Below are 16925 nucleotides of genomic sequence, written 5' to 3' on the forward strand. Positions count from 1 at the left end.
AGTCTGCTAATTTTGTATTTGCGTCCTCTGGCACTGCAGTCATAGTGTGATATCAAAACTGCATCAAATCTGTGCCAAAGTATGTCAGAGAAGTGACATTCATTAGCTTTTTGTCACAGGCCATGTGCCAAGGCCAAGGCTCACTCTTTGGATTGCTCCAACATGCTGTTATGATGCAGAGAAAGACTGTCCCAGTATGCTGAGCCCCTGGGTCATCGCAATGTGAAATCAAGGTATAATCTACAGGGGAGAAAGTCGTAAGGCATAATAATTCAACTAAAACTGTTAGCCTGTTGTGTTGGTGTAACCTTTTCATGATATGCTTGATGTCACTGTTTTAATTGTATATGTACCTGCGCCCAGCTACAGCGTCTGTCACCATGTGTGAGTGCATGATTTCTGCTGTGTTCAATGTCTAACTGCCTGGTGTAGGCAGAGCTTTCTTCAACCCAGTAGCTGCATGACTGAAACCATTGGAGCCTCTCATGTTCTGTAGACTGGCCGAAATGAATGATGAACTACAGAGCATCTAGTTTAAATAATTTAATATGGAACAACTGTGTGATAAGATAACTAGGATAAATAAAATAATAAACTACCAACACTAATTGTAGAGCTATGTCTATCCTCAAGCACACCCTACTCCCAACTCCACAGCCACAGGATCATGAGAAGTAATCTAGGATTGGAGTTTCATGGAGTTGGGAAGATTCTGTGGCCATTTAAAAAATGCCTCCTTTTCCAACAAATCCAATTTTTGCCAGTGGGGGAAGGCGGCAGAGAGAGGCATGATTCACACAGGTCGGAAACCTGAAATCAGCAGCTCCATTTGAACTTGCATCACCAGCCACTGAGACTGCTATTGTGAAAATTGCTCAGAGTTTGGTACCACATTTAATGAAGGTTCCATCAGTTCTTTCACTAGATGTAATAGAACCCAGTGCACTACGGGGAAGTGCTTTCTGCTGTCCTGGCCGATACTTATCTCTCAAGCAACATTACGAAATCAGATATTCTGATCATTATCACAATGCTGTTTTTGGGACCTTGGCTTTGAAAATTGGCTGCCACATTTCCAATATTATGACAGTGACTACGCTTTATTGGCTGTAAAGTGATTAAGGATGTCCCAAGGTTATGAAAGATGTTCTCAACACAAGATCCTCTTTTATCAACAGACCATATTGGGACAGGTCATTGGTGGTCCATGGAATTCAACTGACCAAATCTGCCCGTTCTTGCCTCACAATTTCTCGACTTCACATTCATTTCTTAAAGCGGCAAAATGCTGAAATGGAGATTATTGTAACCACCCCAAAATGAATGTGTCCACATCGAGTTGCAGGATAAACAGGAGGTTTATTTAAGGGTCTAACACAGACTTTTGTACAAGCTACTCCGAATGAATGCCAGCCGGTTCCTATGGTGATATGCCTATGCACAGTTCTATATATAGTTAGCAATGCAACCTCCAACCAGCTGGTGGCAATAGAGATCGATCACGTGACTCAGGACACCCGCCAGTTGGCAGTAAGTCGTACAAGAAGATGGTCGCACTTAGAGAAGCATCAGAAGAATTCACTGAATTCATTTAGTAGCCATCGTCTGTATTATAGTTCATCAGTTATCTTTTCTACGTGCTTGTTAATAAATCATCTTTCTAGTTTAACAACTATATGTTCTGTGTACATCATTACAACGTTTATATCACAGAGCACAACAGTTCTGAACTGGCCAGCTTGTTACAGGGAGTCCTCGGAAGCTCCATCCCTTTTCAGCAGGGGAGCGCGTAGTCTCCGCGGGCATCTGGGAAAAACAGATCCCTGACTCCGTAGGCTTTTGTCGGGCCTAGGATATGACATCCCTCCCCCACCCAAAAACCCATCCATGAACCGTTGAACAGAGGAAGGAGGCGTGATCGAGGGAGGAGAGTCCAACGATCCCTCTTTGGTGCCGGAAGAACCACTGAAGATCAAGGCTGTGGTGCCTCGGCAGTGTGTATGATTGGAACGCAGTGGCAGGGCAGGAGTCTGTACTTCTGGCTCCCCCCAGAACGCTCCAGGGGGTTTGGACTTCATCTACTTGTCAGCCCAAGCCTAGATATTGTCCAGGTCTTGCAGCATTTGGACATGGACTGCTTCATTATCTGAGGAGTCATGTGGGCAGCATAGTAGCACAGTGGTTAGCACAGCTCCAGGTTCCCAGGTTTGATTCCAGGCATGGGTTTCCTCCGGGTGCTCCGGTTTCCTCCAACAGTCCGAAGATGTGCAGGTTAGGTGGATTGGCCATGCTAAATTGCCCTTACTGTCCAAAAAGGTGGGTTTACTGGGTTACGGGGATAGGTTGGAGGTGTAGGCTTGGGTAGGGCAGGTGCAGACACGATGGGCTGAATGGCCTCCTTCTGCACTGTAGATTCTATGATTCCATGAGTCACAAATGGTGCTGAACATTGTGCACTCATTCGCAAATATTCCCACTTCTGACTTTATGATAGAAGGAAGGTCATTGATGAAGCAGCTGAAAATGATTGGGCCTTGGACACAACCCTGAGGAACTCCTAAAGTGATGTCCTGGAGCTGAGACGATTGACCTCCAACCATCACAACCATCTCCCTTTGTTCCAGGTATGACTCTAACCAGCGAAGAGTTTCTCCCAATTCCCACAAACTCCGGTTTAGCACCTTGATGCCATACTCGGCCAAATGCTGCTTTGATGTCAAGGGCAGTCACTCTTACCTCAAACATTCAGCTCTTTTGTCCATGTTTAAACCAAGACTGTAATGAGGCCAGGAGCTGAGTGACCTTGGTGGAACCCAAACTGAGCATCCGTGAGCAGGTTATTGCTGAGTAAGTGGTGCTTGATAGCACCGTTGATGACTTCTTCCATTCCTTTACTGATGATGGTTGTGGACACAAAGGTGGTCGACGTGCCCGCAGATGATCTAAATGCCTAACAAGTAAATAATACCCAATCCGATTCATTGTTAGGCATGCTGCTTGCACCAAGTCTATCAGCAATACCCAGTGATGGGAAACCAGCACCACAAGGATGAACTTGCCTGTAAACAAATCAGGCTGGAAAATATTGCAGCTAAAAACTGAATCCCAGAACAATAATTAAATAGCAATTCAAATATTTAGTTCAAAATCAGCAACTGAGTAGGAGAAAGCAGCCTGCTTAATTGACCTGCCTAAATATCCAGTCACTCACCATCAGATGACTGTGGTTGCATCTATCTATAGGTGCACGGCACAAGCGGAGACCATTCGTTATTGCCCCTTCAAGCAGAGACCTTGCGTGATGACCACTCGGGGTCTCGGAGTGGTTGGTGGTTGGGAACAGGGCAGGACAGTACCCTGTCATTCCCCTGTCACCCGGGCACCCAAGCAGTGCAAACCTGGAACTGCCAGGGTGCCAATTTATCACTGCCACTGTACCAGGGGCACTGCCTGGGTGCCAGGGTGGCAGTGCCAGGGTGACAGGTTGGCAGTGCCAAGGTTCAGGGCCTGAAGAGGGCCATGCCCATGAAAAAGGAGGAGTGAGGGGAGGTATGAAGTGAGGCGAGGGGGTGAGTGAAGGAGGTTATGGAAGGGGTTCATAAAAATTGGTGGGGTCCTTAAAGAGGGGGTCTAAAAGGGATGGCCTGAAGGGTGGGGAGCCCTCAGCCACCCCATGGTGGGGTGTCTTCACTTGTGTGGGGGGGGGGGGTAATGCCCGTGCCTGCAAAGGGTGGCATTCCACTTGGGTTGGGGGTGTGGGGGATTCCTCTAGCTCACTTTGAGATCGGGGCACCCTTTCAAAAGGGCACCCCAATCTCTGCGGAGCTAGTCTTACCGGCAAGTTTAGCTCCCCACTGTTGAATACATTTCTAAGTGTGGACTACACTGGGGAGAAGCTTCCCAAGGCCCAAATACTGTTCTGGATCTCACCCAAAAAGCCGGCAGGAAACAGCCCGTCAAACCCACCTAACATGACACTTGGGGCTGTATTCTTCCGCTCCGCCCGCCACAAAATCGCCACAGGTTGGATGCAGACCATATAAAGGTCCATTGTCTTCGGATGGGAATTTCCGGTCGCCGGGCGAGCACAGCCAGAGAATCCAGCCCTTAGAAATGTTTTGGTTGAATTGCGCCCTAGATCTGGTTGGATGATAGCCGGTGAGATTCAGAAGGATGAGGGGAGATCTCATATAATCCTATGAACTTTTAACAGGACTACACAAGGTAGATGCAGAAAGGATTTTCCCGATGGTGGGTGTGTCCAGAACCAAGGGTCACAGTCTAACGATACTGGGTAATCCATTTAGGACTGAGATAAGGAGAGATTTCTTCATTCAGAGAGTGGTCAGCCTATGGGATTCTTTACCACAAAAAGCAGTTGAGGCCAAAACATATGTTTTCAAGGAGAAGAAAGATATAGCTCTTGGGGCAAAAGATATCAACGGATATGGAGGGAAAGCGTCTGATTGGAATGAAGCTTCCTTCTGTGGCTCATGGCACCTCTTCAAGAGCCATTCTCCATTCTCACGAGTTGAGCATTGATATAGTGAGGTGTCTTGTTCAAAGAAGATTGCAATGCCTTAATATATCCCCAGGTACGCGCTGTCAGCTCTCAGGTGTCTCTCTCTTCCGTTATGCTTGCTGCTTGTGTCTGCACCACTTTTCTATTCAGCGAGAAATGGAATTAGATTTTCTGAAGTGAGATCCAGCTGCTGTGGATGCCGAGCGACTTGGAACCAGTATCATGAGGACATTTGAGGGATATTACTCTCCCAACTGTCCAGCATATTCATAGGCAGATTCTCTCTCTCTTAATAGGCTGTTGCCGACAATGGCCATCCTGTTTAATCTTGTTCTAGGGGTGCAGATCATCTTCACTGATGCATTCATTAAATCTGCGAGATTCTTTAAAAATGCTGCTTTTAGTCTACGTCGATCTCTTATATCATTGAGCTTTCCAGTCAACACCAGAATTTCTGCATCATAAGTTCTTCGTATTTGTCCAAGAAATTCTAATTGTCCTTTCCTCATTTTGGTCAGCAGCATTCTTTTGGTCTCAGATTTTGCTAGGACTCTTCATTATTTACTTTCATAGATTATAAATAAAACATTTTCCCAGGGGTAAAAGTCCATTATTTTATCTGTCCAGTCTGCTGTAATGAAACACCCGTTTTTATGCTTCACTGAATGTAGAAAGGTAGAGCTGAATTTTCATTTGGCTTTGAACAGAAGTGGACAGCTGAATAAAATGGAGACAATGTGTGTGCTTCTGTTCAGGTCGCCTGGAACTTTCTAGAAGCTGGGGGGAAGCATGCGATGTGAACTCACCCATGCTCCTGATGAGGCCAATTCGGATAGTTAATGAGCTTGTTAAAAGCCTGACTTCAGTATTCAGGAGCTGTTTGTCGCAGAGTAGCTGAGGTTTGGCAGGGACCAAATCAGGGGCAAGTAAGGTAAAGTTTCTAAAGTAAATGTAAATACTAAGTGCATGTGAAAGGCTTTCCCATTTGAAGTAAAAGTTGCAGCAACCCATCACAGGTCTGGGGTAGCGTCAGCATTAAGAACTTTGCTCGCCCTCCTGGAATTGTGTGGGTGTTGGAGCAGTGGGAAAGGTTGTTCGAACTCCATATGAGCACATCAGGAAATGGGTGCTGCTTTCTCAGAAATTGAGAAGATGAAGAGCAGCAGGCGGCACGAAAGAGGGAGTCCCATGTATCAAGAGGCCAGAGGAGAAGGACAAGGTGTGTGAAGGGGACACTACCTGAGCGCAGCATCTGCAGGCAGGGGTGAAACTACCTGCACATGACTGAAAACGGGTGCCGAAGGAAACTGAAACTCAGCAGGGAGATGGTCATTGACATCTATATCCTCAGCAATATGGACCTCACACCTTTGCACCACTGCAGGTAGGAGGAAGGTGACTGTGTTATTGAGTATTTTACTGATGGATTCTTTCAAATGTCAGCTGCAGATCCCTGCAGCATTTTACAGTCTGCTGCAGGCCTCTGCATCATCCAGGTGACAGAGGCTGGGCCACGTATCAGATTCACAACTGATGGGAACTCGCAGGCTCAGAGGGCACTGGATCTCGCCATCAATGCTGGATTCCCCCAAATGCAGGACTTTATTGACTGCACCCATCAGTCAGTGAAGGCACCAGTGACTGAACAGAAATATTGATTAACGTGAAGGCGTACCACTCCCTAAATGTCCAGCTGGTCAGTGACTCCAAGAAGAGCTTCCTTCATGTAACTGCAGTGACACTTTTATTCTCTGCTCGTCAAACCTTCCACACTATCCGGTCCCACCCTCCAAGACTGTAGATGGATTCTAATGGACAAGGGTCATCCTTTGAGGAGATGGCTTCTCAGCCTTCAATGAGGTACACAAACAGCCACAAGTGTGTTTCTTTGAGAGGCATCTCCTCACCAGAATCGGAATTGATGAGCCCATCCAGTTGCTAAAATTGCACCTTTGCTGTCTGGTCTGCTGTGTTTCTCACATGGCCCTACAAAGAGGAGTGAACATTGAAGATGCAAGTGCAGTGGAAGGATTGATCTCATCAGAGGAAGGGGAACAGCAGGATGTTGGAGGGTTGGGCTGGAGGAAGCGGAAGAGGAGCTTCTTGCTACATGAGGTGGTCCGGCTATACAGTGTCCAGGTCTGGGGTGTCAGGAAAGGTGGCTCACCCCCTGGAAATATGAAATTTGACACTTTTAGCCCCAAAATAGGCCACTAAACCTGCAAACCCCCACCCAACCTCCTCCAAGATCACCACAGCTACCAAGACATGCCCCCAAATAATTCTAAGAGCCGAAGAGGCAGCAGGTTCAGCAAGAGTCTGGAAAGGAAGAAGAAAACAACGACGAACACACAGAGTGAGTCAGAGCCGGTCTCAGCCGAAAAGGCTGGGCCACCGAGGCACACGCCGTACTACCCTCCAGTAAGCCAGTGGATGGAACTCCTAACACAGGAGCTCCTAAAACACAGAGACCCCATCAAATTAGAGATGATGGCAACAGTGAAGGTGGTCACGGAAACCCTGGCCCCCTTCAAGCTGGCGCTGGAAAAGACGGAGCAACGGCTGGAGGCACAGAAAGCAACGATCAGGGAGCTGCAGAAAGCAACCCATCAGAGCGACCGGATCGCCTCATTGGAGACGGAGATGGTAAGGTTGGTAGCAACCAAAGAAACACTTAAATGGGATGGTCGAGGATCAGGAGAACCAGTTGGGCTGCCAGAACCTCCACATTGTGGACCCACCAGAGTGTATCAAGGGCAGGAACCCCACAGAGTATTTGGTCCAGATGTTGGGCAAGCTGGTCGGGGGGGGAGAACTCCCCCAAACCGAAAGGTCCCACCGGCCTAGGCCTAAAACGGGAGAGCAGCCATGGGCCATCATCGCAAAGCTGCACCTGTACCAGGACAGGGAGAAGATCTTGAGTTGGACAAAGCAAACACAGTCCTGGAAGGAGGAGGATCACTCAGTTTGTGTGTACTAAGACATTAGGGCAGACCTGGCCAAGCGCCGGGCTGAATTCAATGCAGCAAGAATGGCCTTGAGCAGAAACAAGGTATGATTTGGGATGCTGTACCCAGCCATACCTGGGTAATCTTCCAGGCAAAGAAATATTACTTCGCACAGGCCGAAGCAGGCAAATGCGTGTGTGGGCATGGGCTGGGAAGGCAGTAGCCGCAGTAAACACAAACTTAAAAAAGAAAGAATAATTACACAGGAAAGAACTGCCTTGTTTTCAGTCTGTTAGAAAGGAAGGAGTGAGAACAGTAAGGTGCAGAAACAGGGGAAGAGAAGGATGGGGTGGAGGAACACAACGGGTAGGGGGAGATGAAAAGATGAAGACTGTTCCTGGGGAGGTGGGGGGGGGGACCACACCAGCGAGCAAGCTAGCACAGGGAATTCCGAGCAAAGCGGGGATTGTGACACAGCTCCTGGACGGAGATAGACTGCTGGCAGAAGGGGGTGAGAATACTCTAGATAGGATGGAAGAAGGGAGGGGGAGATAGCGGGTGGATGGGGGTGGAGGCCCACAGGGAGGGAGGGGGGGTGGGGGGGGGACAAGAATCGTGGGGCAAGAGAGGGGTTGTGTAGAATGCTGGCTACAACAGGTTGCACATGGTGAATGCAGAAACAAGAGCACCAAGAACAGCCATCTTAGATGTCCCCCAAACAAATTGAATCCCCGGAGCGCAGGGGCGCATCCACATGGTGAATATAGCAACGGCAGCCATCGTGGAGGGCCCCTGGATAAAGGGAAACATCAAGAGTGCAGGGGCACAGCCACACGGTGAATATGATGACAACGGGTTTCTTGGATGGCCCTCAAATAAAGGGAAACCCCGGAGTGTAGGTGCAATTCCTCAAGGTAAACATGGTTGACCCCGTGGGGCGTGGGAGAGACAGAACCCCCCCCCCATCAGGATAGCCACGTGCATGTCAAGGGACTTAATTGCCCAATTAAAAGATCCAGAGTCTTCGCCCACCTGAAAGATCTGAGGGCCGATGTTATCTTCCTCCAAGAGACGCACCTGAGGGAGAAGGACCGACTGAGGGTAAGGAATAGCTGGGTGGGGCAGACTTCCCAATTGTATTGCAAGTTGAGGGCTAGTGGCATGGCTATGTTGCTCACCAAGAGGACAGCGTTCATGCCGCCAAAGACGGTTACAGACCCAGGGGGATGGTATGTCATGGTTAGTGGTGTTCTGGAAGGGGCACCAGTGGTCCTCATAAACGTGTATGATCCCAACTGGGACAACACGGAATTCATGAAGAAAACCGTGGTATAAATCCCCGACATAGACTCCACCAACTCATTATGGGGGGGGGGACTTTAACTGCGTGCAGGACCCACGGACGGACAGATCCAGCCACAAATCGGGGAAACTATCAAACACGGCGAGAGAGTTGAACACCTTCATGGAACAGATGGGGGCAATGGCCTCATGGAGATTCATGCATTCAAGGGAGAAGGAATTCTTCTTCTTTTCCCAGGTCCACAGGGTCCACATTAGGATTGACTTCTTCATTGTGGGGAAAGTGGTGCTTGCAGGGATAGTGGGAACAAAGTATTCCACCATAGTAATATCCGACCACACTCCACACTAGTGGATGTCAGGATGCAAACCGGCTGGCACAATGTCACCAGCCCCCCCCCCCCCCCCCCCTCCCCAGCCCCCATGGAGTCTGGACATGGCTCTCCATGCCAAATAAGACATGCATATCACAAGTCATCAAAGGGCATGTTACCAGCAACCAGAACGAGGACGTCTCACCCTCCACATCCTGGGAGGCATTGAGAATAATGGGAAAAATTATTGCACATAAGGCGCGCAAGGATAGGAAGGAGAGGGCTGCGAGGCAACAGCTGGTCGACTGCATACTGGAGGTGGATCGGCAACACTCCTCGATCCCAACCGTGGAATTATTGGCGGAGAGGAAAAAGCTGCAAATGTACTTTGACCTGCTCTCCATCGGGAAAGCAATGCACCAGCTCCGCCAGACACGGGGGATCTTTTATGAGCATGGAGACAAAGCGAGCCGCCTTTTGGCCCACAAGCTGAGAAAACACACAGCCACGAGGGAAATAGCCCAATTAAGGAACAGGAGGGCAAACCAATTGCAGCATCAGAACAGATCAATGAAGCATTTCCAACCCTCTACCGAAAGCTACCATGCAAGCAGGGAAGGCACCGGATTCTGGCCCCGCTCTTGCGAGAGATGCTCACAGACAAGCTAGCAAGGGGAATCCTGCCAGCAATTTTGGCTCAGGCATCAATACCGCTGATTCCCCCCAAAAGTCAAAGATCCGTTGGAGTGCAGATCATACAGACCCATCCCATTCTTTAACACTGACGCAAAGATCCTGGCAAAGGCCCTGGCAAGGCCGCTGGAGAGTTGCGTGACAGAGGTAATCGTGGGCAGGCACCTAACAGCGAACATCAGGCGCCTGCTTAACGTGATCATGACCCCATCCGAGGAGAGAATATCAGAAGTGGTCATCTCCTTGGATGCAGAAAAGGCCTTCGACAGAGTCGAATGGAAGTACCTCACTGAGCTTTTGGTTTGGGCCAGGTTCACCTCGTGAAACTACTGTACAGTGCTCCCATGGGAAGCGTATAACACACACACCACCAGCTTTAGATACTTCCGGCTGCACAGAGGCACGAGGCAGAGATGCCCGCTGTCCCCATTGCTGTTTGTCCTGGTAATTGAGCCACTGGCAATCGCCCTCAGAATGGCGAAGGGATGGAGAGGTATCCAAAGGGGAGATGGAGAGCATCGAGTCTCACTCTATGTAGATGACCAGCTCCTCGACATCTCCAACTCCCTGGTCAGCATGGAAGGAAAAATGAAATGCTTGAAGGAGTACAGAGCCTTCTTAGATTCCAAACTTAACCTGAGTAAGAGCAAAATCTTCCACTGGACACGGATCCACAAGTGCAATCTGACAACTCTGGTGGAGGTAGTCAAAAAGGACCTGCAGAGGTAGGGCTCACTCCCACTCCCTTGCAGGGAGAGTGCTGAAAACCAAGATGAACATGCTGCCAGGTTCCTTTTCTGTTCAGATCCCTCCCGATCTATGTGGGAGGCCTGGCCCTCATAAACCTCCAATTCTACCACTGGGCGGCCATCACAGAAAGAGTACGGGGATGGGTCAAGGAACTGGGAGTGGGTGAGGATGGGGGAGACTTCCTGTGCAGGAACATTCTTCCGAGTTCTAGCCTTAGCCGCACTCCCATTCCCTTCAACCAGATACTCGGAAAGTCCAGTGGTAGTAGCTCCGAATGTGGAATTCTATGAGACTAACAGAAATGTCCACCATCTGCAATCATCACAGGTTCACTCCCACAATAATGAACGCCTCCTTCAAAAGGTGGAGACGGGATGAGGGGACACTGAAGGTTAGGGACATATACACAGATGGTGGAGTAGCGACCCTGGAGGAACTCATAGCAAAGTTCCGGCTCACGAGAGGGAACGACCTAAGGTACATACAGATCAAATAAATTCCTCTGCACGGAAACGACAATGTACCCCCAGATTGCATTAACACTGCAATGAAGGTACTGTGAAAAGCCCCTAGTTACCACATTCCGGCCCTGTTCGGGTACACAAATGGAGAATTCAGAATGTCCAATTCACCTAACAGCACGTCTTTCGGGACTTGTGGGAGGAAACCGGAACACCCAGTGGAAATCCAAGCAGACACAGGGAGAAGGTGCAGACTCCGCACAGACAATGACCCAAGTCGGGAATCGAACCTGGGACCCTGGCGCTGCGAAGCAACAGTGCTACCCACTGTGCCAGCAGGTTACTGGTATAGTGTGGAGTGGATCGATGCAGACGCAATGGGCCAAATGGCCTACTGCACTGTAGACATTCTATGATTCTATGGTTCAGACAATGGTGCTGCAGTCAAAGTGACTGAATGAATTTGCTGAGCTATTCGTGTCGGATGCTGAAAGCAATGAATTTGGCAGGTCTTAAAAAGCTGTCATTCTGCTTAAGGTATCTTTGTAGTAATTTATTCAACAAACCATGCAACATTGATTTAAAGTGAACTACCGGTGTTATTTATTTTCACATTTCAAATGATGACCACCCACCATTTATACTCAACTTATAAAATGATCACTGTTTTTTGAACAATTTTTAGAAGTCTCAAAGGTAAAATTATGCGCTATAATCTTTCGTACTCCATTCTACTTAACAGGCAAGTAATGGCTTGGGCTGAGTTTTACGTCCTGAAATCAGAATTGCTGCTGTCCTGTGCATGTGTAAGATCAAGCGCCATGATGTCAGGTCATCAACCCAACATCGTCGAGCAGGCCTTGAAATTGGCAGCCTGTCTTTTATTTTTAAAGACAAGAGGCGTGACTTAACGGAAATGAAACAGAGTCCCGTGTCTAGTGCATTTAAGTTGCATGATTCCCGGCATTCAGAGTGGCGAGAAAGACCCCGCTATCTAACGGGACTCTATTTAATTTCGGGGCATCAGCGGGAGACGCCCCGCCAAAACTGCACTTAGTCCCATTTGATGCCCTGACCTTGAGAACCCCCAACGTCCCAACTCACCTGTAAGGGGGTCATTGAGCATCCCAAACCCTACCTAAAAAGGCTAGGGAACCCCTGAGCCCAATCCTTGTTGTGGATAAAATGTCAACCTGGCACATTGACAGTTCTCCTGGCAGGCTGGCAGCGCTACCTGGGCACCCTGGTAGTGCCATCATGCTCAGTGCTCAGGTAGCATCGGGGGTGCCAAGGTACCACCCTGCCCCGACCCTAACTACCCAGAGGCCTTCGATCCCCTGGGAGACCTCCCCTAAGTGCCGGTACGCCGGGCGTGGCCCCCGTTTGTGGAGGCGTTTTTTTTCTCCAAAAAAAAATACTTTATTCATAAAATCTATACTAAACATTACAGAATATTTCGAATTGTCTTGACTGTACATTTCCATCAGAGTTACACATTCCCTTGACTTTCTTCCATTCAATTTTGATAACATTACACACATATCGCTCTTTACGTTACAATTCCTTCTTAAACATTTACATTGTCATGTTTCTTTTATACATTGGAGTGTTAATGACCCAGACCGAGGGGGGTTTACACTGTTACCTGCCCCTCGGTGTACATTGCTAGTGAGACCTTACACAGTGGTCTTTCCCCATGTTTGTGGAGGCATGTACTAACCAGTACTCGCTCAGGGTCTCCAAGGCATGGGGGATAAATCCTGCGCCTTGGGTAACTGCAGTGAGTGCATATCAAAGTGCTGCTTACTGCAACACGTTAATATGCAGATGAGCCAGACGTGGATCCTGCCCATTGTATGCGATCGCAACGTCTTGCGTCTTGAGGAAAAGTTTGCAACTTATTCACAAGCGTTTAAGCTTGCTCACAAGTCAACTGACTACATTAAAACATTGCCTGTGTATAATATGCAGTAATCACGGTTAGTGGCAGGTACTTTTTTCCATGTAAAGAATATAAAGGACATAAAGAATGGAGGTGGAACAATGACTGACTTTGGCTAAAGCTGGGAGACTTGTTGGTATTTTATGTAAGATTTCCATTGCCATTAAGGTTTGTCCTTTGGGAAAGGAACATAAGGAAGTGCTCCAATCATGGTTGAGCACTTCAGCATTTGTGATGTAAATCGCTGGGAATGGGAATTGTCCATTCTGTTGGAGGCACCTCCTCCAATGAAGAGGAGAGGAGGAAAAGGAGTGCAGCTGGCCAAGGCCATGATATACAGCAAGGTTGGGAACTTGCTGCGGAGCAAGGAGCTGCAGAAGGGAGACAGTAGAATTAGGCAGACAGAGATGGTCAAAGGCACTCTATTGTAGTGGGCAGCACGGTAGTACAGTGGTTAGCACAGTTGCTTCACAGCTCCAGGGTTCCAGGTTCGATCCCCGGCTTGGGTCACTGTCTGCATGTTCTCCCCGTGTTTGCGTGGGTTTCCTCCGGGTGCTCCGGTTTTCTCCCACAGTCCAAAGATGTGCAGGTTAGGTAGATTGGTCATGCTAACTTGCCCTTAGTGTCCAAAAAGGCTTTTCTGAGGATAGTGGCATCATTTTGTTCAGCTGCAATTGCATATCACTGCTCCTGTGCATTACTTCATGGTGATGGCTGATCTAATACTTTCCACCACATAATGAAAGCCAAGCAAGGCTTTTTGAATTAATAATAATAATAACCTTTTATTATCACAAGTATGAAGTTACTGTGAAAAGCCCCTAGTCGCCACATTCCACGCCTGTATTCACTCGTGAGATGTGGGTATCACTGGCAAGGCATGCATTTATTTCTTATCCATAATTGACCTTGTAAAGTCCTCAGCATGAAGCATCGAAACCTAGCCCAGCAACAACTGCAAATGATCTAACCCCAAGGATTGCAGTCAGATCAGCTGTTCTGCAAGATGGCACCGGATCATTGCGACTTCCTGCAAGCTCCCTCCCACAGATCCTCTTCCTACATCTCTTATAACCATACTAACCTTGTAAAACTTAATTCACTACACTCCGTACGCTTCACCCGATGTCTATGAATTTACATTGTGTATTTATCATATGTTCTATGGTGGGCAGCACGGTAGCATAACACTACGGCTTTACAGCGCCAGGGTCCCAGGTTCATTTCCCGTTTGGGTCACTGTCTGTGCGGAATCTACACGTTCTCCCCATGTCTGCGTGGGGGTTTCCTCCGGGTGCTCCGGTTTCCTCCCACAGTCCAAAGATGTGGATTTCCCATGCTAAATTGCCCTTAGGTTAGATGGGGTTTGTAGAGTTACGGGGATAGGGTGGAGGTGTGGGCTTAAGTAGGGTGCTCTTTCCAAGAGCCGGTGCAGACTTGGTGGGCTGAATGGCGTTCTGCACTGTAAATTCTATGATTCTATGTTTTGCATGTATGAAACGATCTGTCTGGACTATATGCAGAACAATACTTTTCACTGTACCTTGGTGCACATGACCATAAATCGAAATCAAATCTCAACTCTACTTTTCTACTTGTTCCTCATAATCCTTGACTTTCTTGTCCAACAAAAATCTATCTAGCTCAGCCTTGGATAAATTTTGAAACCCAACCTCCGCTATCATCATAGAAGAGAATTACAAACTCTAATGACCCACTGAGAGAAAAACATTCTCCTCATCTGTTTTAAAAGGGAGACATCTTATTCTCAAAGTATGTCTCTGTGTTCTATTTTCCCTCAAAAGAGGAAATATCCTCCCAATATCCACTCTATCCGGTCCCCTCAAGATCTTATATGTTAAAATAAGATCACCTCTCATTCTTCTAAACGCCCAACAGATATTGGCACAACCTGCTCAACCTTTTTCACAAAATAAACCCTTCATCTCAGGAATGAGTCGAATGTATCTTCTCTGTACTGCTTCTAAAGCTATTTTATCTTTATCAAAATAAGGAGACCAAAACAGCACACAGTACTCCAGGTGTAGTCTCACCAATGCCCCGTGCAGGTGCAGTAGAACTTTCTCACTTCTAAATTTCATTCCTCTTGCAATGAATGCCAACATTCTATTTGCTGTACCTACATACTAATTTTGTTATTTGTGTGCCGGGCCCGACACCCAGGTTTCTCTGTACCATTGCATTGTGCAGTCCCTCTCCATTTAAATAGGATACTGCTTTTCTGTTCTTCCTGCCAAATTGGACAGGTCACATTTACACATGTTCTACTCCATCTGCAAATTTTGCCCACCCACTTACCATGTCTATATCCTTTTGTCGACACTCTACCTCCTCTTGACAGGTTACTTCCCCTCTTAAATTAAAAGCAAAATACTGCAGATGCTGGAATTCTGAAATAAAAACAAAAAATGCTGGAAAATATCAGCAGATCTGCCAATATCTGTCGAGAAATAAAAAGAGTCATATGGTCTCAAAACAATTTCAGACTGTAATCTATTCCTCTATATTGTCTTTTCTTTGTAGGTTTTAATTGAGTCTTGTTTTCCCTTATATCGGTTTTCCATTTACCTCTCGTGTAGATGCATTATGTGTTTATTTACTTACCAATACCTTTCTTTACCAATATCACCAAATCTGTTGTCTTCCATCCTCTCGCATACCTTCCCCTTTATTCTTTTTTCAACTATACTCAACTCTACTCCCTTTCATTTACTTAAAACCTTTTACATTTCTCACTTTCCCAGTTCTGATGAAAGGTCTGGACCTGAAATGTTTGCACAGATCCTGCTTTATCTGCTGAGTATTTCCATAAATTTCTGTTTCTATCAGCTTAAATCAATGTCCTTTTGTTCTCTACCATTCTGCCAATGGGAATAATTTTTCATCTTCTACTCTGCCCGAACAATCAGCATGGGCAAGCTTCATGAGCCATACTGAGATGAAATAAAATAAAGTTCAAAGTAACTATTACAGAATTCACCACTGCCCTTCATGAAAGCCCATTCAATACATGTAAATCACCTCAAGTACTTAATCCCTGATAAAAACAAACATTTGTATTTATTACCCCACAGCAAAGAAAGCTAATGATTTAATAATTATAGAATCCCTACAGTTGAGACGGAGGTCATTCAGCCTATTGAGCCTGCACCAACTCTCTGAAAGAGCACCCTACATAGGCCCACACCCTCACTCTAATCCCGTAACCCCACCTAACATTTTTTGACACAAAATGGCAATTTAGTATGGCCAATTCACCTAACCTACATATCTCTGGACTATGGGAGGAAACCGGAGCACCTGGATGAAACCCACGCAGACATGGGGAGAATATATAAACTCCACACAGACAGTGACCCAAGGCTGGAATTGAACTGGGTCCCTGGTGCTGTGAGACAGCAGTGCTAACCACTGTGCCATCATGCCACCCATCTTTGAGCTGTCGATAAAACTGTGAGCTTACAGATCTCCACATCCCTACTCTGATAATGTTGTGGAAGCTGTCAAGCAGTAATAATAACAATAGCAATTTTGAAGCAGTCCTGGGATCAGCCATCACAGAAATTTAATGGTGAAAAGACAAAGTTTCAGGTTATGGTATGTGAGGTTGGGGGCACATATTGGCTCATGAGGGGCTACAGTTTGATCAAAATCAAATTAGAATTTGGCACTTTTCCCTGATTCTTTTATTTCCCAAGAATGCTTTATGTGCGACATAGGGGATTGAACACATTTTATTTTTAATGTATTGTAGGGGCTCTTTATGGAGGTGATGCGAAGTAGAATATTGCCTCAAATAACTACCTGCCTGTTTCTATTTTCTAACAGTTTAACTGTCTGCAAGCCAAAGACAGAAATTGTGCATTCAGAAGCCAAGGAAGGCAAGGACACAACAAAACTTGCAGATGAATCGTCCCTCGAGGATACTGCCTTGGCCATTAGGGACTCTGACAGGTTAGAATATCTAACTTC

At 47.0% G+C, this 16925-nt stretch overlaps 1 protein-coding gene across 1 annotated transcript in view; it reads left to right on the forward strand.

The window, feature by feature from the left end:
• hydin (HYDIN axonemal central pair apparatus protein) overlaps positions 1–16925 on the forward strand; it is a 1604351-nt gene that overhangs the window by 769371 nt on the left and 818055 nt on the right. Inside the window, exon 25 of the mRNA XM_072518656.1 lies at positions 16782–16907. Coding sequence (XP_072374757.1) covers positions 16782–16907 — 126 coding nt within the window. The remainder of the gene's footprint in view (positions 1–16781; positions 16908–16925) is intronic.

The sequence above is a fragment of the Scyliorhinus torazame genome, chromosome 10 (assembly GCF_047496885.1).
Source record: "Scyliorhinus torazame isolate Kashiwa2021f chromosome 10, sScyTor2.1, whole genome shotgun sequence".
Classification (NCBI taxonomy): domain Eukaryota; kingdom Metazoa; phylum Chordata; class Chondrichthyes; order Carcharhiniformes; family Scyliorhinidae; genus Scyliorhinus; species Scyliorhinus torazame.